Source organism: Neopsephotus bourkii, unplaced genomic scaffold, assembly GCF_033783945.1.
Source record: "Neopsephotus bourkii isolate Nb327-2 ecotype Australia unplaced genomic scaffold, CSIRO-AGI_Nbou_v1 NB_1328, whole genome shotgun sequence".
NCBI lineage: Eukaryota > Metazoa > Chordata > Aves > Psittaciformes > Psittacidae > Neopsephotus > Neopsephotus bourkii.
In genome coordinates this window covers 2,545,128-2,569,954 of record NW_026901808.1, presented here as the reverse complement: position 1 = coordinate 2,569,954, position 24,827 = coordinate 2,545,128, and the positions used below count along the sequence as shown (strand labels likewise).

General features: G+C 43.2%; 1 protein-coding gene across 4 annotated transcripts in view; it reads left to right on the top strand.

Annotated features, from left to right (window-relative positions):
• LHFPL3 (LHFPL tetraspan subfamily member 3) overlaps nt 1–24,827 on the top strand; it is a 250,533-nt gene that overhangs the window by 146,497 nt on the left and 79,209 nt on the right. For all 4 annotated transcript variants that reach the window (XM_061366327.1, XM_061366325.1, XM_061366326.1 and 1 more), the window contains exon 2: nt 21,364–21,600. In XM_061366327.1, the coding sequence (XP_061222311.1) occupies nt 21,364–21,600 (237 nt within the window). The remainder of the gene's footprint in view (nt 1–21,363; nt 21,601–24,827) is intronic.

The window sequence follows — 24,827 nt, the reverse complement described above, 5'->3', positions numbered from 1 at the left end:
CAAAATATTTCATAGTGGCGCATATCTCTGAGAGAGGTTTTTCCATTTCCCCAGTTCAGACAAATATGTTGGAAAATGGTGGATCTTGGATAAAATCTGCCTGTTGTGTTGTAGACAATCTATAAAACCTATCCAGTGTGTGCTGTGTGGTTGGCAGACAGAAAAAATATCATGAGCAGCAGATGGTAGGTGACGTGATAACTGTCTGAGCAGTGATAACCTTAATAAATCAGTTTCCTAATCAACATTAAGAGGACACCAAAGGTGTGAGAGGTGAAGAAGAAACCTGTAATCTATAAGTCAAATATAAGAGGATGAAAGACATGTTGATGGTTGAGATGCAGGAGAGTACAGAAATCATGAGAAAAAATACTGTGTATTACTGTATGTCTTGTCAGTATGAAAACAAAGTAGTCAGAGCTTGCACCAGCAAACATGCACAGAACAAGAAAAAGCGGGCTATGTGACAGAATTACAAGCCATTGTCTGGATAGCTGAGTGATCAGGAAGGGTCAATGAGTTAAGCAAAGGTGGTAAGTTCTTTACGGCATTTGATAAGGTTGAGTGGTGTTACCATTCAAACACAGCTGGAGGTCACCAAGTTTCTGCTGGGGCTGTGAGCAATGTAAGGGTAAGTGAAAGGAGAGGCTGAGGGATACTAAAATGAAACTTTTGCCCCAAGCCATGCCTGCACTAGGAACTGTTAAGAGGACGATTTCCAGCCTTGTCCTTTCCCTAGGAGCTCTGTACATTCTGCTCCCCTTGCTGTGCTGCATTTTTTTCATAGGAAGGTGTCCCAGTGAAACTCCCACTACTCCAGCAGCACCCTGTGTAACGTTCTACTGATTAGCTTAAATCTCTGCAGTTGCATCAGATGAGCTCTATTCTCATATATGGGACAGATGAGGTGTTTTATGCAGCTCTTGTTCACAGTATCACAGTATCACAGTAGGTTAGAGATTGGAAGGGACCTCAAAAGATCATCTAGTCCAATCCCCCCGCCGGAGCAGGAACACCTAGATAATGTTACACAGGAACGTGTCCAGGCGGGTCTTGAATGTCTCCAAAGAAGGAGATTCCACAACCTCCCTGGGCAGCCTGTTCCAGTGTTCCGTCACCCTCACTGAGAAGAAGTTTCTTCTCAGGTTTAAGTGGAACCTCTTGTGCTCCAATTTGTACCCATTACCCCTTGTTCTTTCATTGTTTGCCACTGAGAAGAGCCTGGCTCCATCCTCGTGACACTCCCCCTTTATATATTTATATACACTAATAAGGTCACCCCTCAATCTCCTCTTCTCCAAACTATAGAGACGCAGCTCCCTCAGTCTTTCCTCATACGGGAGATGCTCCACTCCCTTGATCATCTTAGTTGCCCTGCGCTGGACTCTCTCCAGCAGGTCCCTGTCCTTTTTAAACTGAGGGGCCCAGAACTGGACACAATATTCCAGATGAGGTCTCACCAGGGCAGAGTAGAGGGGAAGGAGGACCTCTCTCGACCTACTAACCACCCCCCTTCTAATACAACCCAGGATGCCATTGGCTTTCTTGGCCACAAGGGCACAGTGTCGGCTCATGGTCACCCTGTCATCCACCAGGACCCCCAGGTCCCTCTCCCCTACACTGCTCTCTAACAGGTCGTTCCCCAGCCTATACTGGAACCTGGGGTTGTTCCTGCCCAGATGCAGGACTCTACACTTTCCCTTGTTATATTTCATGAAGTTATTCCCCGCCCAGCTCTCCAGCCTGTCCAGGTCCCTCTGGATGGCAGCACAGCCTTCTGGCGTGTCGGCCACCCCTCCCAGCTTAGTGTCATCAGCAAACTTGCTGATAGTACACTCAATTCCCTCATCTAAATCGTTGATGAATATATTAAATAATACTGGTCCCAATACCGACCCTTGAGGCACTCCACTAGATACAGGCCTCCAACTGGACTCCGCCCATAGACTACAACTCTCTGGCTTCTCTCCTTCAGCCAGTTCACAGTCCACCTCACTACCCGATCATCCAGACCACACTTCCTCAATTTAGCTGCGAGGATGCTGTGGGAGACCGTGTCAAACGCTTTGCTGAAGTCAAGGTAGACCACATCCACCGCTCTACCATCATCCATCCACCGTGTTATTTCCTCATAAAAGGCTACGAGATTGGTCAAGCACGACTTCCCCTTGGTGAAGCCATGTTGACTGCCCCTCATAACCCTCTTATCCTTGATATGCCTTAAGATTTCACCAAGGATAAGGTGTTCCATCACTTTCCCAGGAACGGAGGTGAGGCTAACCGGTCTATAGTTACCCGGGTCCTCCTTCTTGCCCTTTTTGAAGACAGGAGTGACATTTGCTTTCCTCCAGTCCTCAGGCACCTCTCCCGTTTCCCAACACTTGGTAAAGATGATGGAGAGCGGTCTAGCAATGACCTCCGCCAGTTCCCTCAGCACCCGCGGGTGCATCCCATCTGGACCCATGGATTTATGGATATCCAGATTGCTCAACTGGTCTTTAACCCATTCCTCATCAACTAAGGCAGACCGCTCCGTTGACCTATCTTCATCCGGGGTCTCAGCGGTACAGGGCTCTTCAGGACTGCCTCCAGCAGAGTAGACAGAGACAAAGAAGGCATTCAGTAACTCTGCCATCTCTGTATCTTCTGTCACCAGGGCACCCGTCCCGTTCATCAGCGGGCCTACATTGCCTCTGGTGTTAGTTTTACCTGCCATGTATTTGAAAAAGCTCTTTCTGTTGTCCTTGACCCCTCTTGCCAGCTTTAATTCCAAGGAGGCCTTAGCCATCCTAGCAGCTTTCCTACATCCTCTAGCAGCAGCCTTATATTCTTCCCAAGTGGCCAGCCCTTCTTTCCATGACCTGTAAACTCTCCTCTTCCACTTGAGCATACCGAGCAATTCCCTATTTAACCACGCAGGTCTCCTGACCCTCTTCCTCGACTTCCTACGTGTGGGATGCTCCGATCTTGAGCTCGGAAAAAGCAGTCCTTGAACGTCAACCAACTATCTTGGGCCCCTTTCCCTTCAAGCAGCCTAGCCCACTGGATTTCCCCTAGCAATCGCTTGAAGAGGCCAAAGTTTGCCCTGCTAAAGTCCAGGGTTGCGATTCTACTTGCTATTCTACTGACCCTACCACACAAGATCCTGAATTCTACCTTCTCGTGGTCGCTGCAACCAAGGCAGCCCTCAACCTTCACTCCTTCAACCAGACCCTCCTTGTTCGTGAGGATGAGATCCAGCAGCGCTCCTCTCCTGGTTGGCTCATCCACCATTTGCATGAGGAAGTTATCATCCATACACTGGAGGAACCTCCTGGACTGCGGCTGGGTTGCCGAGTAGTTCTTCCAGCAAACATCAGGGAAGTTAAAATCCCCCACGACGACCACGGCCTGTGACTGTGAGGCCGCTCTCAGCTGCCTGTAGAAGGCCTCGTCAACTTCCTCACCCTGATCCGGTGGCCTGTAACAGACCCCCACAGCAGTATCGCCCCTGCCAGCCTGCCCCTTAATTCTCACCCACAGACTCTCGACTCGCTCATCATCTGTCCCCGGACAGAACTCAACGCATTGTAGCTGCTCTCGCACGTAAAGAGCAACCCCACCACCCCGCCTGGCTGGCCTGTCTTTCCTGAAAAGGACATAGCCCTCCATGACTATATTCCAGTCATGTGAGCTGTCCCACCACCTCTCTGTAATTGCCACCAGATCATAATCTCCCGACTTAACACAGGTTTCTAGCTCCTCCTGCTTATTTCCCATGCTGCGCGCATTGGCGTACAGACATTTCAGGGAGCGAGCCGAGCACACCGATTTCACCCTAGGATTACAGGAGGCCTCCCAGTATTCATCAATTCCGGAGCGCTGTCCCACTGAGGCAAGCCGAGCTACAACCCCATCCCCCTTCAAATCTAGTTTAAAGCTCTCCAAATGAGCCCCGCTAATTCGTGCCCCAGCATCCTTTTACCTCTGTGCGATAAACCTTTCCCACATGCCAACGTCCAGGCCGGTGCCCTATAAAACCAGCCGTTATCAAAGAATCCAAAGCCCTGCCTGGAGCACCAGCCTCGAAGCCAATCGTTTATGGACTGCATTTTCCCATTCAGTCCCACATCATCAACAGAAGATGGAAGGAGCGAAGAGAAGATCACCTGAGCCCCAGAGTCTTTCACCATCCGCCCCAAGGCCCTGTAGTCTTTCTTCATCTCCCTCAGAGTGCGGGAAGCAAGTTCCCCTTCACCCGTCTGGAAGACCAGCAGCGGGTAGTAGTCTGTCGGGCGCACCAGGTCGGAGTGGATGAACCACTATGGATGTTACATAGGCACAAACACAGAGTGATATGGAGAGGTTCATTTTTAAAAAGGCAGCATTGCAAAAAAGAACGTTACTTCAGAGCAGCATGGTCAGAGTGGGGAGTAGCAGCACCAGTTGTGCTCCAAGGAGCCCAAGATGCTGTGACTCGGTCTGCCTTTCACACCTGACTAAGAATAAAGTTCACTGTTGTCAGAGCAGTTGCATGGTTGAATGCTAAATGTGGTTCTCATTAGGCTGAAAACATATTGAGCTGGTCATGTTTCAATAGTTGTGAATCACATATTTGTGTCACTAAGACTGCACGGTGTACCTTTATGTTGTAGTCATGAACCAAGATGGGAAACATTATTGTCACAGTAGAAAGTCTAAGAGGAAAGACTGTCTGATTCTGAGGGCCTCAACAGCAAAGTAGCTGAAGTGCTGAGCAACTGAGTGCCTCACCAGCAGCCCTCTCCAAACACTTTGAGTTAATTTATGCTATTCCTGAATAAACCATACTTGCCTGGGTATTGTAAGTGAATTGTTAGCACATTTGTAGAAACCTGAAGGACTTATTCAGAGACCTGGAGATGTCAAATGCCAGCTTTCAAGTACAAACATACAATATTTTAAATGATGCAAAATTAAAAGTGCAAAGTGTTGGCTGCTATTCCTGCATGAATTATAGGTTGTCTCTGCAACCGTTATTTTCTCTTGGGCTTAATGAGAGGCAAATTGTGACATGGTATTTTGTCTTCAATCCAAAACAGATAGAGTCCATGCAGAACGACTGCTACTCTACAGGTTTCAGGGAAGTTTGATTTTACAGTTTCTGGTTTTGAGGTTTTGATATCTCAGGAGTTGCATAGCATTTTGAAGCACTTTTCTATGGTTTTCTGGAGTCCCTGTGTTTCCACTGGCCCCAGCACTCCAACCTCTCCTTTCCTTCAGAGTCTGAACTTGGATGTTTGGAGAGAATTACAGAACCTGTTTTCTATATGCCCTTGTCTGTTAGGGTGTTTGTCAGCAGATTGAAGAAGGTGCCTCCCCAAACTACAGTTGTCCAAAGAAACTGTCATGAACTCTGAAATAAATTGGATTTACTTCCAATACACTTGTTTGCAATAGGGCAGAAGCTCTCAGCCCTTTCACTTTGTAGTACCACTTTCCAATGCAAATAGTCCTGTGAGACTGAGAAATTAATTCACGGGTGTCACTGGTAAAAGAGGTAGGAATAATGCATTAAAGATTGCTGACTTACTATAGCCAGTGGTGATTCTGGTGGGCTGAGGTCTTGAAGTTTATGTTTTCTCTAGGCATTTATTTATAAAAATCAATGACAAGATACTGGATTGCTCACAAGGCAGACATTATATTTTCTGTACATTTATTCAAACGTTCAAATACCTCTTGAGCTGTATTTCAACTGCTTGCAATGTAGTGGTAGAAACTCTTGCTGCCTGATGCATTCAGGAACATTTTGAGTTGCTCATGGAATTTATTCTCTTCTTTGCTGGTGCCCACCAAAAGAGATACACTAAACTGATTGCTTTAGAAAACAACTCTATTATACATGATTTGAGCCATTATTTATTTATAGAGTAGTAGAAAAGGAGCTTTGGCTCCAGGGCCTAGTAATGTTTTTGAAAGAAGACACAGTTATTGCAATCCCAGTTAAACTCTTCTTTCCTTTGGCTCCATCTCTGGATCTGTTTAGGGCTAGAGTGCTCTTACTCCCTTTGGAAACGCCACATCTCCTGGTTCACCCTTCTTAATAAGCTGGTGGGCAGCAGGCACTTCTGGGGTTTCAGAGGTCATTTAGCAATCCCTCAGGCTTCATACCCAGCTTTGCAGGTACCCAGCTTTTCTGGCAGCCCATGTCTCTTTTTTTGTGAGACTGTCAGATTTTCCTTTTGTTTTGCATTGCAGCCTTGCCTTACATTATTCCAGTCCTTTCAGTGTCTGAGCAGACATCTTAATTTCTAAGGCAGAAGTCACCAGCAGTGTTATATTAATAGGCATATACCAGAAATTTTAAATGGAGGGAGACCTACTTTCTCTGGCTTCTGGGCATAAGTACTGAAAATCAGCACCAGAGCAGTTGTTTGCTGTGTTGGAAGTACTGAGGATTACTTTACTCCAGAGGCATTGCAGCACTAGAACGGTATACATGCTGGACTGAAAGAAATGTTCAAAAACATATTGCAACTTGACATCATAAACCTAGATGGGATTTGAAATTGCATGTGCATGCACACAAGGCTGACAACTGTACTGGTAAACTTTGCTGTATAGTGCAAATCTTGACGTTAACCAGCAAGACTAAGAAAACATAAGGCAGAGAAATGTAATTCTGTAGAAAGGAAAAGAAATTAACCTTTCTAATTAGGTATGGGTGGGAGAATCAGGATTGCCAAAGTACCAAGGCGGGGACTGTTGCAGTTATACTGAACAAAATAGGACACGTTACTGATCAAACAGACTTGATAGCAAATGGAAGATGAGATCTGCTTGCCAATATAGATCTATTATAACAACATATTCACAAAATGAATTTCTTTCACATTTTTTCAAAGATTTTAAATTTTCTCAACTCTGGCTCATCAAAAGCAATGAGTTCAGGAGGCTCAGCAACATCACAGGTTTGGCCCTACCCTAAGGGTAGTCTTCCCTTTAACAGAAAAAAGGCAAAAAGAGAAAAACATCACCTGTGTTACTGGTCTCATTCACCAGGGCTCCCTCCCACCATCCAAAGCTTGGATGCTCAGTAGAGAGACATGGCTGCCCTGATACCTCTGCCGCTGTTAGCTTCAATGAGACATCAGCTCCTGAAAGGCAGTAAAGTCTCACTGCCAGAAGTCAACTTTAATGAAGAAGCAATGCAGCTGAGAAGTCTCGGGGCCTATTGTCCATTTCCCTTTTCTTCCGAGCAAAGCTGTTAGGGGATCAGGAAGAGCTATAGCAGAGATGAGTGAAGAATAGCACATGACAAGCTGTGCAGGCATAAAGACGTATGCATATGCCTCAGGGGCATTGAAAGGAACTATACAGAAGTCGATGCCTTTATCATCCACTCAGAACTTGTCTTGCCTGTGTGCTAGTCCATTTGCAATATTGTCTAGCACTGATTTGGAAATCAGATTTACGTTATTGTAACGACTTTAGTTGAACCTTAACTTTTCCAACAAGGCTCCCTCCTCCTGCTTCCACCTCTCACTGTCCAGAGGAGACTGTCCCATATTGCTGCTTCTCTGCTTCCTGTCTCCTCCAGATATTGAGGTCCCTCCCTCTGCAGGCCTTTAGCCTTGCATTACCCACTTCCGCTTGCCTGCAGCATAAAGCTGCTTCAACGCCTATCTCACTTTTTTCCCTACCCCACAAGTACTCTGAGGTGCAACATGGATCCCATCATTCAGAGGAGGTGGGGAGCAGGGTGCAGGCTGGCTTTGGGAAGGCTACTGTTTTTAAAAAGGAGAATGAAAACAGTCTGGACATGGATCTTCCCATACGGAGCTAGCTGGAATTCTCTGTCAGAGCACATTGAGAGATCAACAGCTGTGAATTCTGAACAGATTTTTATACTTGGAGGATGAACCAATGTCACAGAGAGGGTGAGTACTGTTCCTACTTGTCAAGGAAAGCATGGGATTTAGTCAACTGCAGGTAATGTGAAGCAAAACATTAATGCTTTACAAAATACAAGAAGGAAAAGAGCTTTTGCCTTTCTCCCACAATGCACTCAATTGCTTCTTTTTTTCCTTATACATAACAGAATGTTTCCTTGTCCATCACATCATCTTTCCACTTGACTTCAGTCACTTCCTCTGAAACTTCGATTTCTCCAGCAAATACAAAGCTCCAAATGAGGGCAAAGGGAATGTGACTGTGATGCCTACAAACGGGGGCTTGAATGCCTATAAATTGTAGATCTTAAGCCACGTCTCATTTCAACATTAAACCACATTTCCGTATCATGATGCATTGTATTCTGGGAATCATAGCTGTACTTTGGCAGAGAACACAGCAGTGACCATGAACCTGCATCTCAGCTTACAGCAGAGAAATCTCACCAGTGGCTCTTTATCTTATCCACTGCCAGGCAACTTCTTGTATCTCTCCATCAGCTTCTGTAGGAGAGATTTCTCCAGCTGGCCAGTGACCAAGAGCAGGCGCAGGCACCTGCAAGGCAGATGTTTGCACGGCATGTGCTCACTGCTCCAGCGTGCTGAGTCAGCATTTTGCACCAGCAGGGCGCAGGGGTGCAGGGGAGGCTCAGCACATTTAAGAGAACTTTTCCTCTGTCCTCTCCTTATATTTAATTTCCTCTTGGAAGTGTTTTTATCGTTTCTGTTCCTTTCATGGCATGACAGCCAGTGAAGCGGAGATTAGGTAACAACTGGTTGAATTCTTGGTGGCTGTTGGCCGCTGACCCACGTTATTTCATGTGCTGGATGGGTGAGATACCCCATTTTCCAATGTTTTCCAATCGTGAGTGACAAATACCCTTAAATGGTCATGTAAATGAAACTGTGAACACAAACAGGATGTCATACCAGATATTGCTCTAAAGCAATAGTTTGGGGAGGCTGCATTATCAATAAGCTGTTGCTGTGTGTTGCTCAGTGTGCTCCATGGCACATGCCAGGTGAGATGCAGACAAAAGCCCTGCAGTTGATGGTTGTAGTAGTGTGAGTAGAATTCAGTAAGAGGGTAGGGAAGCCTTGCTGGTCGTGAACTCAATGGTTGTGCAGTGTAAGCTGATCTGGTTTCACAGAGTGCAGCCATAGGATGAGAAACAGTCAGCAAGAGGCTTTGCTCACTGCAGTACAAGGCAGGGTTTATCCAGGTAGAGATTTGCTAAATTTATGGTCAAAGGAAAATAAATCTGATGCTTTTTTGGCAAAATGGCCATGATGCTCAAGCCTGGAGTTTGTGTTCAGTGCTGTTCCTGCCTACGGCTTAAATGGTGCTGTTTGCATTATCCTTGTGTCCAGCTCTGCAGCTATGGCAAAGCTCACATGCGGACAAAAGTGATGGTCCTGGGTTTGGATGTCTGAAGATACACACTGTAAGACCTTTAAGTTCTTGCAGTCATCTTAAAGGCCTGAAGTAGCTGAATTTAGCCTCACAGAGAAACACATCCTAATAATTTTTTAATACACTGATCAAACTCCTCTTTAATAACTATTTAACAGCATCAACTTAAAACTTTTCGGCCTGGCTACAGCTACTAGTTTGTGCCAGAACCTCTCTGCCAACAATTCAAAACTGCCTTCTACTTTACAGCTTACATATATTCCTGGATGGTTTATATCTGTTTGTTCAATTGCCAAGACTGTCTTTCCAATTAATAGCTCTTACCCTCTCTGGGATCTATTCTCTCGTGTTTTATAGAGTAGTCATAAAAATCTTCAGTGCACCAGCACCATCAGACATGCAGATGTGTTTTCTAGGTATCACTATGTTATTTTTATAGGATTTCACTTCATTTTTTTTTTAAATGAGTACTTACTGGATGAGACATTGATAGTTTTTAGGAGCAAAAGACTGAACCGGTTGTATTTATTGTGCACTCTACTGCAGATTTAGTTGTAGAAATTCCCTTTTTGTATGAATATATTTTGCTTCTGCATCTTGCTTCCACATCAGAAGCTGCAGAACCTTGCCATGTTGAGCCTGAAAGTCGTGGCTGGTGCACTCCCAGACTTCCCCACTCACCATCACATTTAGATTTGCTTGCAATTGCAATACCTTCAGAAATAAGCTGGAGGCATGCACTTCCCCAGTAAAAAACAGGCTGTTATAGTTGCTTGATATTTGGCAGGGAAATCAGGACAGCTTGGATGGGGACTGGCAAAAAAAAGAAAATCCCTTTATGCCCCTCCTTCTTCTTTGACATCACATTTTCAAACATTTAATAGAGCAAGGAAAATGCAAATTTCTGTAAAGACCACAGTGAGAGAGCCAATAGTGAGCTTCTTCCTTGCATTTTACCCTGTTTAATCTCATAGATTTTCTTCTTGGTGTGGTTTAGACAACACTGTTTTTGATCTTAGCTTTCTGTAGTTTCATGCAGCTCCTAATTCTTTGGCTGTTGCTTCCCTTACATATCCTTCTTTATTAATGTCAAATATGTCTATCTTTCAGCCTCCTCATAAGAACATAGACCTGGAAAAGGCCTCCTAAATCATCAGATCTAGTCCCCTTATCATGGGCATTAACATCATCATGTAATAACTTTCCTAAAGTACTGTATTACATTTTAAAATGATCTTAACCTGATTAACTGGTTGTTCCAAATATCACTCTTCTAAAAATGAGAAAACACCAGCAGAGGATATCTCTAGTGCATGCATTATGCTGAGAAAACTCCCTGGTACTGCCAATGCTCACATTTACGTTTTTAATGGGTGCATTTTACTGGTGTTTCATGGTCCTCCAAGGGCTGTTCAACATATTCATATGTTTTCTCTTCTTTACCATTTGTCCCAATAGTTTTCTGCATCGATACTGACCTCTCATCAGTGGATTTTACTACCAAACCTCTACTCATGCCAGAGCTTCCAATGAAAACACTAAATGATCCTTGAGTGCCCAGTGTATCCTCACAACAGCTCAAGACTTGCCCTTCCAGCAAAAATGTCAGCTCCCCATGAGCAAGCCCCATAAGGATCTTAAATGCTTATGCTAATCCCTGTATTCTCCAGGTTAATAAATGCTTTTGTATTACACACTATTAAATGCTTTCTGAAAAATGTGTTACTTAGCTTCCTTTTACAAATTTACTGCTTACTAACTGTCAGAACCACGCTAGCATCATCCCACTTTGTATTTCTTTCCTTCACTAATTCAGAAGAACTGGAGTCAAACTGATGAGTGCTCCAATTACTTTTCAATTCTCAATTTCGGTTGGGTTTTTTTTCCTAAATATTAGGTAGCATCTATGCTGTTCACCATAATCTCAACAGTAAATCTGTTTTGAAAACCTTCCTACCAGCTTTGCAGTTCAATGTATTAGTTGTTTCAGTATTTGGTGTTGGAGGGTCCATTCCTCCAGCTTGAGCACATTATGACCATTTTAGGTTTGCTATGGGCTTGGAGGCACAAGTTCCTGTTTCTGAATGCTCATTGCCAGCTGTCAGGGCATTGTTTTCCTGTTCTCTATTATCCTCCTCACAGAAAAATGAGATAAAGAATTAGGTCCTAGCCCCAGACTCACTCCATATCTGCTTTTCTTCTTCTTACTTTATTAACCTAACTGAGGATTATTTGACTTTTTGTTTCAATTTGTCTTGAATGATTTATCACAGCTTGACTTTTGGCAAACTATCTTCTAGACCTGCATTATCTAACCTCCAAAATGTGTCTTTCTTTGCTAACAAGTCCCTTTTCTTATAATTTTTAAGGTCTTTGCTAACACCTTCATTCCTTTTTCCAAGGCTTTTTTTTGAAGATAGGTAATGAGGGTGGAAGGAAAATGAGTTTGCTGCTCTTTCAGACAGAGCTGGAAGTACCCTGGAACTTTATTCATCTTGTCAAGAAACTTCAGCAAACTTACACCTTTGAAAGAAATTCAAGGCGTTCCCCACAATTAAGTATGAACCACTTCAGTCCAATTTAGGTTTCTTTAGCTTATCAAAGTTTATCCCTCTGAAAGATGCATCTTTTAAACGCAGTTTGGGGATCATTTTTATTCATGTACTCATTTTATTTAAATGGAATTGACTCATGGTCACTGAAGGTAAGATTATTTTCAGCTCTTCCTCCTCTTTCCAAAACCAGGTTTAAAATAGCCTCGCTACTTGGATCAGTAACTTGTGATGAAATGTCAGCTGTATAAATCTCCACTGATGTCTAGTCTATGCCATTCATAATCACACCTCTTCCGCAGTCTGTTTGCTGTAGCCTACGCTGTATTTATATCGAGTTTATTCATTGACTAAATCTCGTACATTTCAGCATGCTACTGTTTGATATGGTTTGGCTAAAGACCAGCTTCTATGAAGAGAAGTTAACATTAAATTAGAAAGCTGTAACACACTTCTGTGACAGCATTCAAAATAAACACTTTCAATAGTAAGTTTTGTTAACGAGTAAAGCCGAGCCAAAATTGCATTAGACGGCTGGGAACTGACAAACAGCAAAGATGCAATATAAACAAGTAGTTCCTTCATTACGTATACAGTTCTTTTTCAGGAGACTCTAGCATATAAGGAAAGTAGCTTTTGGATATCCCCACATTGTCAGTCAGCCTGGCTTCATGACAGTTGCTTCTCACATTGTGATCCTTTGAGCACATGCATTTACAAGCATTCCTATCCTTTGTCTTTCCTATGATCTCTGGGTATGAACCTTCAGCTGACACCCAGAGCTGTTCTGTGATACAAAGACATGTTAGACAAACTCTGGTGGGCTGTGATATAGTTTTCATGTTATTTTAGAAACTTTAAACAGAAAGATCAGAAGAAAAAATTGTTAGATCCCAGGGCCAGTGGACACCACAGGAGGTCACACAGTGTAAATGTAACTTGACATATACCTTCCTGTGGGCTTCTAGCTCTGTGACCTCCCATACCTGCTTTATTGTAAGGAAGTATTTTTATCTCTTGTCATATATAATTTCAGTTTACCCATTTTTCATCAGTTAGTCATCTACCTCTCTACAGCTGTTAGCAATTCGTTGTCATGACATTTCTAGGGATTTTTTGCCCACATGGTGATTAGGCCTGCATCCATTAATAGTCCCCATTTTCCATACTTTTTCTGGACAAGTTACTATAATTATGTGGGTATATATATGATGGCTATATATATTACATATAGCCATGGTTGGAACACGAGAAGTTGTGCAGTCATTGGGATGCACCTAGTGAGTCACCTTCCACACACTCATAGAAATCTATAATACTCTTACATTGTCTTTATGCTCAAGCTAAGATAATTGTTGTACTAGCTAAATTATTGATAGAACTGCATTAATCTCAAAGTTTAATTATCATGGGTGGTGATCAAAACCTGGAAGTTAAATGCTCCCATGATGGTAAAACCCCTCACAGAAATTTCTGTCTCTATCATGTCAAAGACATCTCCATCCATACATGAATCCAACACTTGAGATCTTAAACAGGCCCCTTAGGGCAGTAAATTTTTTCTTACAATTCTTCCCCCAGATGATCATAACTAAAGTAGATTTCACTATCTTTGATAATTTGTTCTACATATTTATAGTTTAACACGTTCCTCACATAGAACATTAGTTCACTTTCACAGTTGTTGCCATCTTTCTGAACAAATGTTCTTCATGCCTGTCTTTGGGAATGGCTGCTGGTCAACCATATTTCTGTTAACCAGCTTCACAACTCAGCCAGGGTATGGTGAGTCTTCCCTCTCTGACTGTAGCACCTACTTCACTACCACTTTCCACAATAACATTTTCTTTCTCTTTGCTGTCCAGTCACTAAATATTTGGTCTTCTTTTTTAACTTTTCTTAAAATCAGCATGGGAAATACTCTTATCTATTGATATGTGTGTATATATATATATATATATATATATATATCTCCTTAACAGTTTTCGCATCAGAAAGTCAGTGCCCTAATAAGTCAAGTGGCCATAATTGTGTCAAGTCTTTTATATTATCATAGGAATGCAGAGGGAGGTTCTTCGCCATATTTTCCCCCTTAGCATTGTCTATAAGTGTTCTTAATCCTTTGGAAGTGTTCAGGGTTGTCTACATTGGCAAGTAAGACAATACAAAATAAAAGAATAAGTAGATTAAAGCAGTTACTGCTGACATGTCGCCTCTCACACCCTCATTATATGGGACTCTAGGGCTTTACTTCAAATAAGAACTAGTTTCCTGGACTAAATGCCTCCATTATACATGTTGTTTGAAGCTTTCTAAAGGAAGATGAACCCACAAACATTTGCATCTTCGCTTGGTGGGGGGAGCATCTTCGGACCTCTCTAGAAAGGTTTGCTTTTGTTGGTGTCACTTAAATTAAAGTGGCACATCAGTGTCCTTGAGTAATTCTGCAGGGCACCTCCCTTGTCCCACATGGGAGCCCAGGGCACAGAAGTCCAAATAATGGTTTTATCACTCCAGCTCTCCAAGAACGCTGCCCTTGAATCTTTAATTTCATGCCATTTTTCTCACTGGCTATCTCATACCCAACAGCAATCATGTGCTTAGCAACTCTGTATGAGCACCACCAAGGTATCCTGCTGCCAGAGGAACTTTCAGTCTGCTTATGGCACAAATTAACAGATTGTGTCATCTCCTTGGGGAGCCAGTTAGCACCTCTCTGAAGAACCTCTCCAGAGCTGAAGACTGGATCTGGCAGTCTTCAAACAACACAGCAAATAAGTCTTGTATGACATTTGCCTCTTTGTATTGCACAAGAACCATTTCAGGTGTTAATGAAGCTCTGCATGTTTCAAGAGCCTTCTCCTAGGCACAGGTTTTGTGTTAATGAAGCCCACACATTGAGTCAGAATTTAACAGCCTCTATCCAGCATTGAAGAACTTTTGGAAAGGAACGTCTATGCTCCTCCAAAAATAATCTGTTTTACCTGCACCAGAACTGCACCAGTGAATGGAATCAGTAATGAAGAGAATCAGGCCATTTGTGTCAAAATTGCACATTTGTGCTAAGCCAGAATATAAATGTAAACATAGAGGAATCTTATCCTGCTCATTAGTACAGTTCATATCACTCAAGTCAGTCTCAGCTACATCAGTGTGTGCAGCCTCTGCATTCACTCAGGACTGTATGTGACCATGTGTCTTCAGCCACCTTCCCTCATCCTTTCTTTCTTTCCCAGGTGCAAGCTCCTGAAAGACCATAGCCCTAGTGAATATCTCTTGCCAGTCCTCAACTTTCATTTCACTATGCCCTAGAGGTTCACTCCACCAACACAGCTGGCAAAAAACTCCATTCCATTTGTTGGAGTTTAATGAATCACTGGTTTTGTAAATACCATTTCCAAAAAAAAAGCAAAAAACAAAGAACCTCTCAGGTTTTGGAACCATGGAGGCTTGGAGACTCTTGCATGTGTGGGTATGGAGAGAAAATAGCTGATCAGTGCAATTCCCATTCCATTTTTTTGACTATCAGGAAACTTGCCATTGCCATACTCTACTGTTGTCAGGAAAAGAACAAAGATGAGAGGGAAGTCTTGCCAGTGGGAATTTCTCAGCACTGGTTTCCTGTATAACAGTCAGCCTTTTTATAAATAGAACCTCATTCCATGCAATGATACAGCATTACTCTGTCACCATATTTGACACAACCATAGGATCATGAACTACTTGCGTACTAATTGCCATTTGAGCTCATCCGCCAAGCATGAGCTGTGATAATATTAGCTTGGTCAGAGTCACAAGTCTGTCAGTGCCAGCAAAAACTCAGTGTGTTTCCAGTCTGTCAAAGTCTCATATCTGCATCCTTTCATCCCAGTAAGTAAAATCCTGGACTCCCTCTCGTAGTATGAATAATTTGTCTTGTCACTCAGAGCCCTAAAGGAAAACCATGTGACAGTTTCTGTTAGCTGTTTATATGAGAAAAAAGGTTTTGAGAAGTAAATGTATATCAGGCATGTTTAACTACTATGTATTGATTATTTTTAAAAGCTTGAAAAACTTCACCAGACTACATTATGTAGGAGAAACAATTTGTTAGCCTATGTCTTGTAAGAATCATGGAATCGAAAGACCTTTAAGACTACTGAGTCCCACCATGAGCCCAGCACTGCCAAGACCACCATTAAACCATGTCCTTGAGTGCCACATCTACACATCTTTTAAATGCCTCCAGGGGTGGTGACTCAACCAGCCTGTGCCAGTGCTTGACAACACTTTTGATGAGGAATTTTTCCTAATATCCAATCTAAACCTCCCCTAGCACAACTTGAAGCCATTTCCTCCCATCCTATCACTTGTTATGTGGGAGAAGAGATCAACCCTTACCTCACTACAATCTCGTCAGGTAGTTTTAGAGAGCGGTAAGTTGTAGAGAAGTTCCCATGAACCTCCTTTTCTCTAGGCTAAAACATACAGTTCTGTCATAAGACTTGTTCTCTAGGCCCTTCACCAGCTTTGTTGCCCTTCTCTGGACTCCAGAACCTCAACATCTCTGTTGTAGTGAGCAGCCCAGAACTCAACACAGTATTCAAGATGTGGCTTCACTGGTGCTGAGTACAAGGGAGCAATCACTTCCCTGGCCCTGCTGGCTACGCTATTTCTGATAAAGGCCAGGATGCTCTTGGACTTCTTGGCTGCCTGGGCACAAGCTGGCTCATGTTCAGTGGCCATCAATCAACACCCCCAGGTCCTTTTTCACCAAGCAGCTTTCCAGCCACTCTTCCCCAAGCCTGTAGCACTGAAAGGGGTTGTTGTGACCCAAGTACAGGACCTGACACTTTGTCGTGTTGAATCTCATACAATTGGCTTTGGCCCATTGAGCCAGCCTGTCCAGATCCCTCTGCAGAGCCTTCCTTCCTTCAAGCAGATCAACGCTTGGTGTCATCTGCAAATTTACTGAGGGTGCACTCGGTCCCCTTGTCCAGATCATTGATAAAGATACTGAACAGAACTGGCCCAGATACTGAGCCCTGGGGAACACCACTTGTGACCAACCACCAGCTGGATTTAACTCCATTCACCGCCACTCTTTGGGCTTGGCCATACAGCCAGCTTTTACTCAGCAAAAAGTACACCCATCCAAGACATGAGCAGCCAGTTTCTCCAGGAGAATGCTGTGGGAAACCGTGTCAAAGGCTTTGCTAAAGACTAGGTAGACAACATCCACAGCTTTTCCTTCATCCATTAAGCAGGCCACCTTGTCATAGAAGAAAAGGAAGGACCAGAGGAAGACATTCATTACTTGGCCATCACTACAAAGGCACTATTCCTGCTAGGAGCTTTCTCAAGCAACCAAAGGGAAAACAATGTGGATATGATTCTTGTAAGTTTTATGGTCACCCAAATAGAGGCAAAAAGAGAATGGTGTCAGTGACACTAATCAGTCTTCTATCAATTTCCCCCTGCTGCTTCTCATAAAAGGTCTTGATTAACTACAGAGGTCCTAGGCTGGGCTGTCTGCATGCTCAGAAAGATGATGCTAATCCGACGTATTCAGCTCACACACAGAAGACTGTCTTCAACCAGTATAGATTTAACTTTCTTCTTACTTTAACCAAAATGTCTGTAGGAACTGATGATTTAATTCTTTTCATTCAATGGGCATCTTTCCAAATACAAAAGTTTCTGAATTTATTAGAACTGGATAGTAGTAAAACAGTAGTAGCCTTTGTTGCATTTCCATTTCAGTCACATTAGTGACAGTGGAAGTTTAGACAAGGATGTGGGACCCATGCCTATGTTATAAAATCATCTCTTAGGAGTTTCACTGAAATTGCATAAAATGGTTTCCATTTTTCAAATTTGTATAAAGCTGAAAGTAATTTCCTTGTGGAGAAAAATCTTCTAATCCTCTTTAGAAGGATTAAAATGTAAAAATTTCTAGCAATACAAAGTAGATCTGTAGGTGGATTTTCTACCTGTCTTTTCAGTCTTGTAGCTGATAAATGAATCATTATCTGCTTCATATTGTTGAGCAAGTCTGTATTCTTAGAGGCATTCAGTGTGAAATAATTTGCTCAGCAAGTGAAAACTCAAGGTTGACTAGTCTTATTTATGTTAACTTCTACAGGTAAAGTATGATTCCTGCATCTGTTGACCAAGTAGTCATCCAGTAGAAAGCACCTAAAATTTATGCAAAGGGGTATAGTCCAGCCATCCATGTGTCTAATTACCTGTGTGTCTAATTACCAAGAGAAGTCCAACTGCAACCAACAGAATTACTCTAGAAAGTTAAGCAAGTATATCGAGGCATGCAGGAACAGAATTCAGGAAAGATGAGTTAATTGGAAGTTTGAGGAACACAGCTGGGAAGCTGTGCACTGAGTTCCTGAGATAAGGGCCCCCATTTTTAATTACTTAGGCGGAAAAGAACAAAGTTAAATAGTTTTTAGGAAATGCTAAGAACATATGTATGATGTGATATACAATAAAAAAACATGGAGATGTCAGTATTTGCTAATTATTCTTGCACAATTAGCAGAAAAATCCCACATCTATTGATCATTAACTGAGCATTAAGCTTCCTTTCATTTTGAGGATGGTTAATAAATGTAAACTGGCTTTGGTGGTTGCTGTTACATCACAAATCAAACTTCTGTCAACAGTTACCTGGGTAAATGTGGACATTTTTACAAATACCAGAAGTATGCAGATTTGCTGCATCACTCCAGTGGAGTCCCTTGTAAGTGTGAAGGCAATGCTTATGTGTTGTCTGCGAGAAATAATCTTTCTGGAAGTGTAGGTAAGCAGCTCAAGAAAGTAAATTTTTGTAGTTTGTCTCTAAGATCTTTGGAAGATCTTATGAAACTGTGTAAGTAAGTTAAGGCAGGAAATAGGCAACTTACAATTTGTCCTACCTGCATGTTCTGAGTAAATTAGTCCTTATCTAATTGTCCTTGTTTCTAAGCCTAATTGTCCTTGAAAGTATTATAAGCTGTTATATTTTCACACAAATCAACTGCTCAGGAAGAATTTGTCAAATGCCTTAGGTTCAGCTTTTATTGTACATTAAATGCTTTCTGCAGACATGCTTTCAAGGCTTTGTTAACTGCAATTGTGTAGTTGTCAAAAGGAAACAGTCATTCCTGAGCTCTGTTTTCACATCTCTCTCAGTATTTCATTATATTCATTCAGTGCAGGTGTATAAAAATGACAGTGCTTATGCTTGTCCAGAAAAGACAAGAACTTACTGCATTTCCCACAGTGGTGGTAGCTGTTGGTTGCACAAACTGCTTGGTGTATAAACTGTTTCCAAACAGAGGTTTGGCTCAAAAACTGTTTGAAAGGATGAAAGCCACAGAATATATTCTTTAAATTAGCACCTTTACCTGCAATTTAGAACACAGTGCACCAATACGATATCAAGACTTACAAAAGATGGTTTAGGATCCATTGTATCTCATGAGCCATACTAAGAAAGAAGGGCTAATGATGAAAATATGCTTGCTTCCAAGTTAGGAAAGGCAGTACAGACAATTGCTCAAAGCATATGGATTTTCTGATTCTCCTAAATGCAATAAAAATTGATTTTACTTTATTTTTATATCCTATCCTCCCCTGCTGAAGATGTCCCTATGCCATTGCCCTGGCTAGCGCTGCGCTCTTGTTGATTGCTTCAATGAAGCCAACAAATCCATCAGTATGACCAAGGGCTGCAGTCAGTCATACCTGTGTGCTATACCCCGTTGCTCTGGTAGAAATGTGCCGTGAGTACCCAACTGCTCTGTCCCCTGTTGCCAACATGCTGCCTTCCTGCCAAAGATTAGTTCAGGTTGGACAGGACCTCTGGAGACCACCAGGTCCCTCACCCCACTCACAACAGGGTCTACCTGCATGGGGTTTCCCAGGGAAAGGCATTGTCCAGAAGGATCTGGCAGCATACAAGTCTTGCCTTCAGCTGTGCCCAGTGGCAGTTGCTGCAGGCAGTGAGAAGCCAGGTCTGATGCAGAGGTACATTTGGTCCAGTCCTGTGAGGCTGGTATACTGGCACATCTTCTCAGCCCATGGATTTTCTCAGATAGTGACTCAGTGGGGAGGGACCATGTTAGTGAAGATTCAGTGTGTGGGTTTGCCTTTTTGTGCATTTCCGTAATGACATGTCACCACCTCAGGACACATCGTATCCTCCCATCCTGGTGCTGCATCCCTGTCATGCTACGCTCCACCACAATGCATACACTCCAGTAGCAAAAGGGGCAAACAGTCTCCAAGGAGGCTGCTCATCAGTGACCACAGGACGTGTCTGAACTGCAGGTCATGTGCCAGACCAAGGCTATAGCCTTGGTCTCATAAGATGCTGAGGCAGTGGTTGCGACCTTGAGGTCTCTTGCCCAAGAGCACACGTGGCCCACCCAAGGTGTGGGTGGCTGCGCACAGCCCTCACCCTGGCACCATCTAGGCAGGGGACATCACATCAACTGCTGGCCAGTGAGCACCATTGACTCGGGTGACTCGGGTAGCTTCAGGTGATGGAGCACATACAGATTTCTCACGCTTGTTTTGCCTGCTCCACAAGAGCTACATTGGACTGTGGCAGTACCTGCTATCCCACAGCAGGGCAGTTTCCCTGGGAATCAAGGGTCAAAGCAGATTTCTGCTACTTAAAAATGAAGTCAGCCTTTAGCAGTCACACAGGCTGAAGAACGAGCACTTGAACACCTACCCTTTGTCCCCATCACAGTATGGCTGCCCCTACCCACAGCAGCTGGTGGTCGGTGTCAGCTGGCTTTCCATGCGGGAAGAGGCTTTTCATTTCTCTTGCTGTTAAAAGGATTAGCACTTTTTCATGTTTGAGATGCCATGTGGTGATTCCTCAGGTAAACCGGATCAGAAGTTGACAGCAATGTTGACAGCTTATTTTTCCTTGCAGAACAATGTCATTACCTGTGTTTTTTGAGGAGTATAAACCTTATGCATAAAACATTTTTCAGTTAAAGGGGTACTGCCAACTGACAAAAAAATCTCTTTGCTATTACCTATGCGTGTTAAAAGTACTTGGATTAACAGAAATAATAGGTGGAGTTTTCCTCTATTTTCCTCTGGTTAGTTTGCCTGACCATTTGACAGTAATCCAGTGTTTTCTTTGAATATCCAGGTTATTAATAATTTTTCGCTTTTCTCTTGTGTGAGCCTTTTATATTACAAATGAATAAATCAGCATCACAAGGAAAGTGAGATAGTTCTGGAACAAAAACTGCCCATAATTCAGGATGTAACTTCATTTTTTTAAGCACATTTGATGTTGTATCTTAGGGTTTTTTATATTAAATGCTCAATCATAGCTTATCGTTCCATGACTTGTTTTTAAGTAACCTAGCTTTGAAGCTCAGGATGAAAAAGTGTGTTGCTTTACTGATAACTATGTAGGTTCTTATCAAAACAGAAGTTTGGTCTCATTATCCCATTGTTCTCCTTTTCTTTTTTCTCCAAGCTGCCTGTCTCGTCCTGGGTTGTATGATTTTTCCTGATGGCTGGGATTCAGATGAGGTAAAACGGATGTGTGGTGAAAAGACAGACAAGTACACGCTGGGGGCTTGTTCAGTCCGCTGGGCATATATCCTGGCAATTATTGGAATCTTGGATGCCCTGATCCTCTCATTTCTGGCATTTGTGCTTGGCAACAGACAAGACAGCTTGCTAGCAGAGGAGCTCAAGTTGGAAAACAAAGGTAGGACTGCTTTAGAAACACTATTATTGGGTGGCCTGGAGGGCAATTACTTAAAAACAATTATTGGTTTCATTTATTTTATACTTAAAAGTTGGTATGATGACTTGCTTCGTAAGTTGCTGGGTAAGAAGAAATGAAAGGGGCAGAAGAAGTTTGGATTTTCAGCCTTCAAATTATAAGAGCTCGAAATTGCCATAATTGCTGCACTATGCATGATTTATCTTAGTTTTTAAAGGTGTAGATAGGATGTTTTTGTGTTACTCAGTTGTACATTATTTCATTAGCATTTAAATTTCACTATCTCCATCTGTTTCTGTACCCCATGCAAGATCTTTTCATTTGGTTCCCTTAGGATTTTTCACTGTGATATGACTGTAACATGGCCTATGTGTTAGCGCAGTACACAGTAAAGGAGGTATTGACTTACAAGACTGGCAATGAGATGTGCAATGGGACAACCTATACAGCAAGGCACCAGTGGTCTAAGATCAGAGCCAGGAATGAACAAGAATACTAGTTCGTATTTGACTGTGTTGCTTTGAGTCATTAGTCAGCTCATGGGAATCTCAGATGTTGCAGCAACTGAATATTCATGCAGTGGGTTGGGGATAAAACACATTTCTGGATTAAGAACATGAAACTTGCTCAGGCCAGTAGTTTTATCACGCAGCTGTGACAGGAGAAATGCTGTCTGGTGAGTGTGTGCAAGCCTGGCTGATTTCTGCAGCCCCTTCCCCTTGTGCTCCCCCAGCATCCACAGGTGTGTAACTGATGTGATGGACACCACAGAAGGCATGTCCCTGCCTTGTCTTTTTAATGGGCCTGTTGTCCCTGTGTGTGTCTAATCCCTTCTGAACCTGCTGACACTGTTGGCTTCTGCAGAACCATGTGGCAGCAAGTTCCTGAAGCTCACTACTGACTGCTAAAGAAGTACTTTCTTTTATCTGTTTCAAATTGATCCCCTGCTAGTTTCACTGAATGTCCCCTAGTGAAGGATTCTGCATTCAGCTCATCCACCACCTTTGTAATATTGTAGGTTGCCTCTAATAATAGCAAGGATATTAGGAGCCCTTCAGCACTGGATTGGAAGTCAAAAGCTGTTTGGCAGCCTGGGTTGTACAAAAATAGCTCAGTCCTGCTCCAGGAGAACCGTTAGCCATGCATCTGAAAGCCACTGCACAGTGGCTCCAGGTTGCTGAACTGCAGACAGTCAGCCCACTCACCACAAAGATAAGTGGACTTGAAGACTGAACTTCACATACAATTCCAGACCTGGTTAGAGCCTGCTAATGTTGGGGGTTAAGGAAAGTCCATGTTGCTTGCAATTGCATGTGTACATCTGTTGTGCAGGTAAACTGAGGACATAGGTTTCAAGGATTGTCGCTGCGGCCATCTTCTATAAGGATAATATTCATCTGCATTTGAAAATTAAAATACTTATCAGAAGGGCATTCACAGCTATGCCACAAGTGCTTTTGGCCTCAGCACAGTGTCTGATTTGTCTATACCATACAGAGCTCATGAGCCCTACAACTACTTCCATCAAAGAACCTCGTCTGTTTTGGCATCTTACAAGCAAAAAGCAGCTTCTGGAGACTCATCACCTCTTACGTCGCTGGCACAAGCTCCTGCCAGAACATTTGGTCCTCAGCATGTCGGACAAAATCATTCAGCAGCTCATTTTCCTTGGATTAAACACAGACACGTAACACACCACTAGCTTCAAAGCAAACCAGAACTCAGCAAAAACTTTGCCCTTCAGATAAGCCTATTGTTCTGCACTTTTTAAACTGTACTTCAAATGAAAATCAAAAAAGGCAGCTTGTCTTCTAAAATGAACATCCTTTTCCCCTCACATCACGAAAAGCTTCTTATAAGCAACAACAGGGCAGGTCTAAATCCCTCTGGATAACCCCCCACACACACCCTCCCAGCATTTCCCCACCTGCACATGTTGCTGCCACCACCACTGCCCTGGAAGACACAGCAGCAGCATGAGTGGACACCAGCACCCCCATGAACGATAGGGACATAGTAGATACCAGTGTGAGCAGAGCACCAACTCTACACTTTGCTGGAGTCCTTCCTCTGGCCTTTTGGATGCCAGGAAAGCCTGCCTGCATCCTACTGAGCAGATATCCTACTGAGACAACAAGGCGTAAGTACTTAATTCCCTCCAGTGGTCTCTGATCTCTGTACAAGGTGGGCTGCAGCTTGCCATTCCCAACACTGTGCTGATGAAGCAGGTTGAGGGACCTGATGATTCCTGCAGACCACGGAGAGGTTTCTGCCAAAAAGGCTGCAGTCTGAAACAGGCATTGGGATGTGTAGGTAGAGCTCATCCGTTTTTGCAGCTAGAAGTCATTTAACAGTGTTTAGGTTCATATGGCCAGGACCGTGAGGCAGGTTTTGTAATCCTGCCTGTCACTGGCTGCATGCTTTGACAACCAGTTTGAGGCAGTGGTCTGTGTTAGAGCAAGTGTTGATTACTTACATCATAATAATGAAGAACCTGGTAGAACATTAGGGTGAACACTTATCCTGAAGTTTGCACCAAGCAACCTCTTGTCTGTACCCCTGGCATGCACTGCACATGCATGAGGGCTTTGACACCCCATAAAAAACATTCCCTTGTCCCCTTTCAGGTTAACAGATGCTGGGGAACTACTCATCAGCATTAATCCACATGCAGAGTATCCATGTGTCTCTTGGAAATGGTCAGGATGTGAGAATATTGAAATATGTAAATACCACTAGCGTGCCTCCCATATAGACAAGAAGTTAAGACTGAGGATATAAGCAATACCTTATAAGCAATACCCTCAGCCTCCCAAGCTACTCTTACAATGTGAAGTCAAAGCCCTCATAACAAGTAGTCCTGAATGCTGAACACCCCTCCACTTCCCCCATCCCTCTTTCCTCCTCCTCATCTACATGAGGTCTGCCTCTGGATTCTGCTGGCTCCTGCTTCTAGATTAGAAGGTATGGATTAGGAGCATCCTTTTCTCAAGGAGGAGTCTCTGTGCTGCTGCTGTCATCCAAAGGGCAAAAAATGTGGCTGAATGGTCAGGGCTGTCCATTGGGCTTGACCCCATTGACTCCTTCTTTTTGCTGGTGGTGATGTCACAGAATTCATAGAATTCATAGAATGGTTTGAGTTGGAAAGGGCCTTAAGATCATCTGGTTCCAACCCCCTCCTATGGGCAGGAACACCTCACATTGAACCA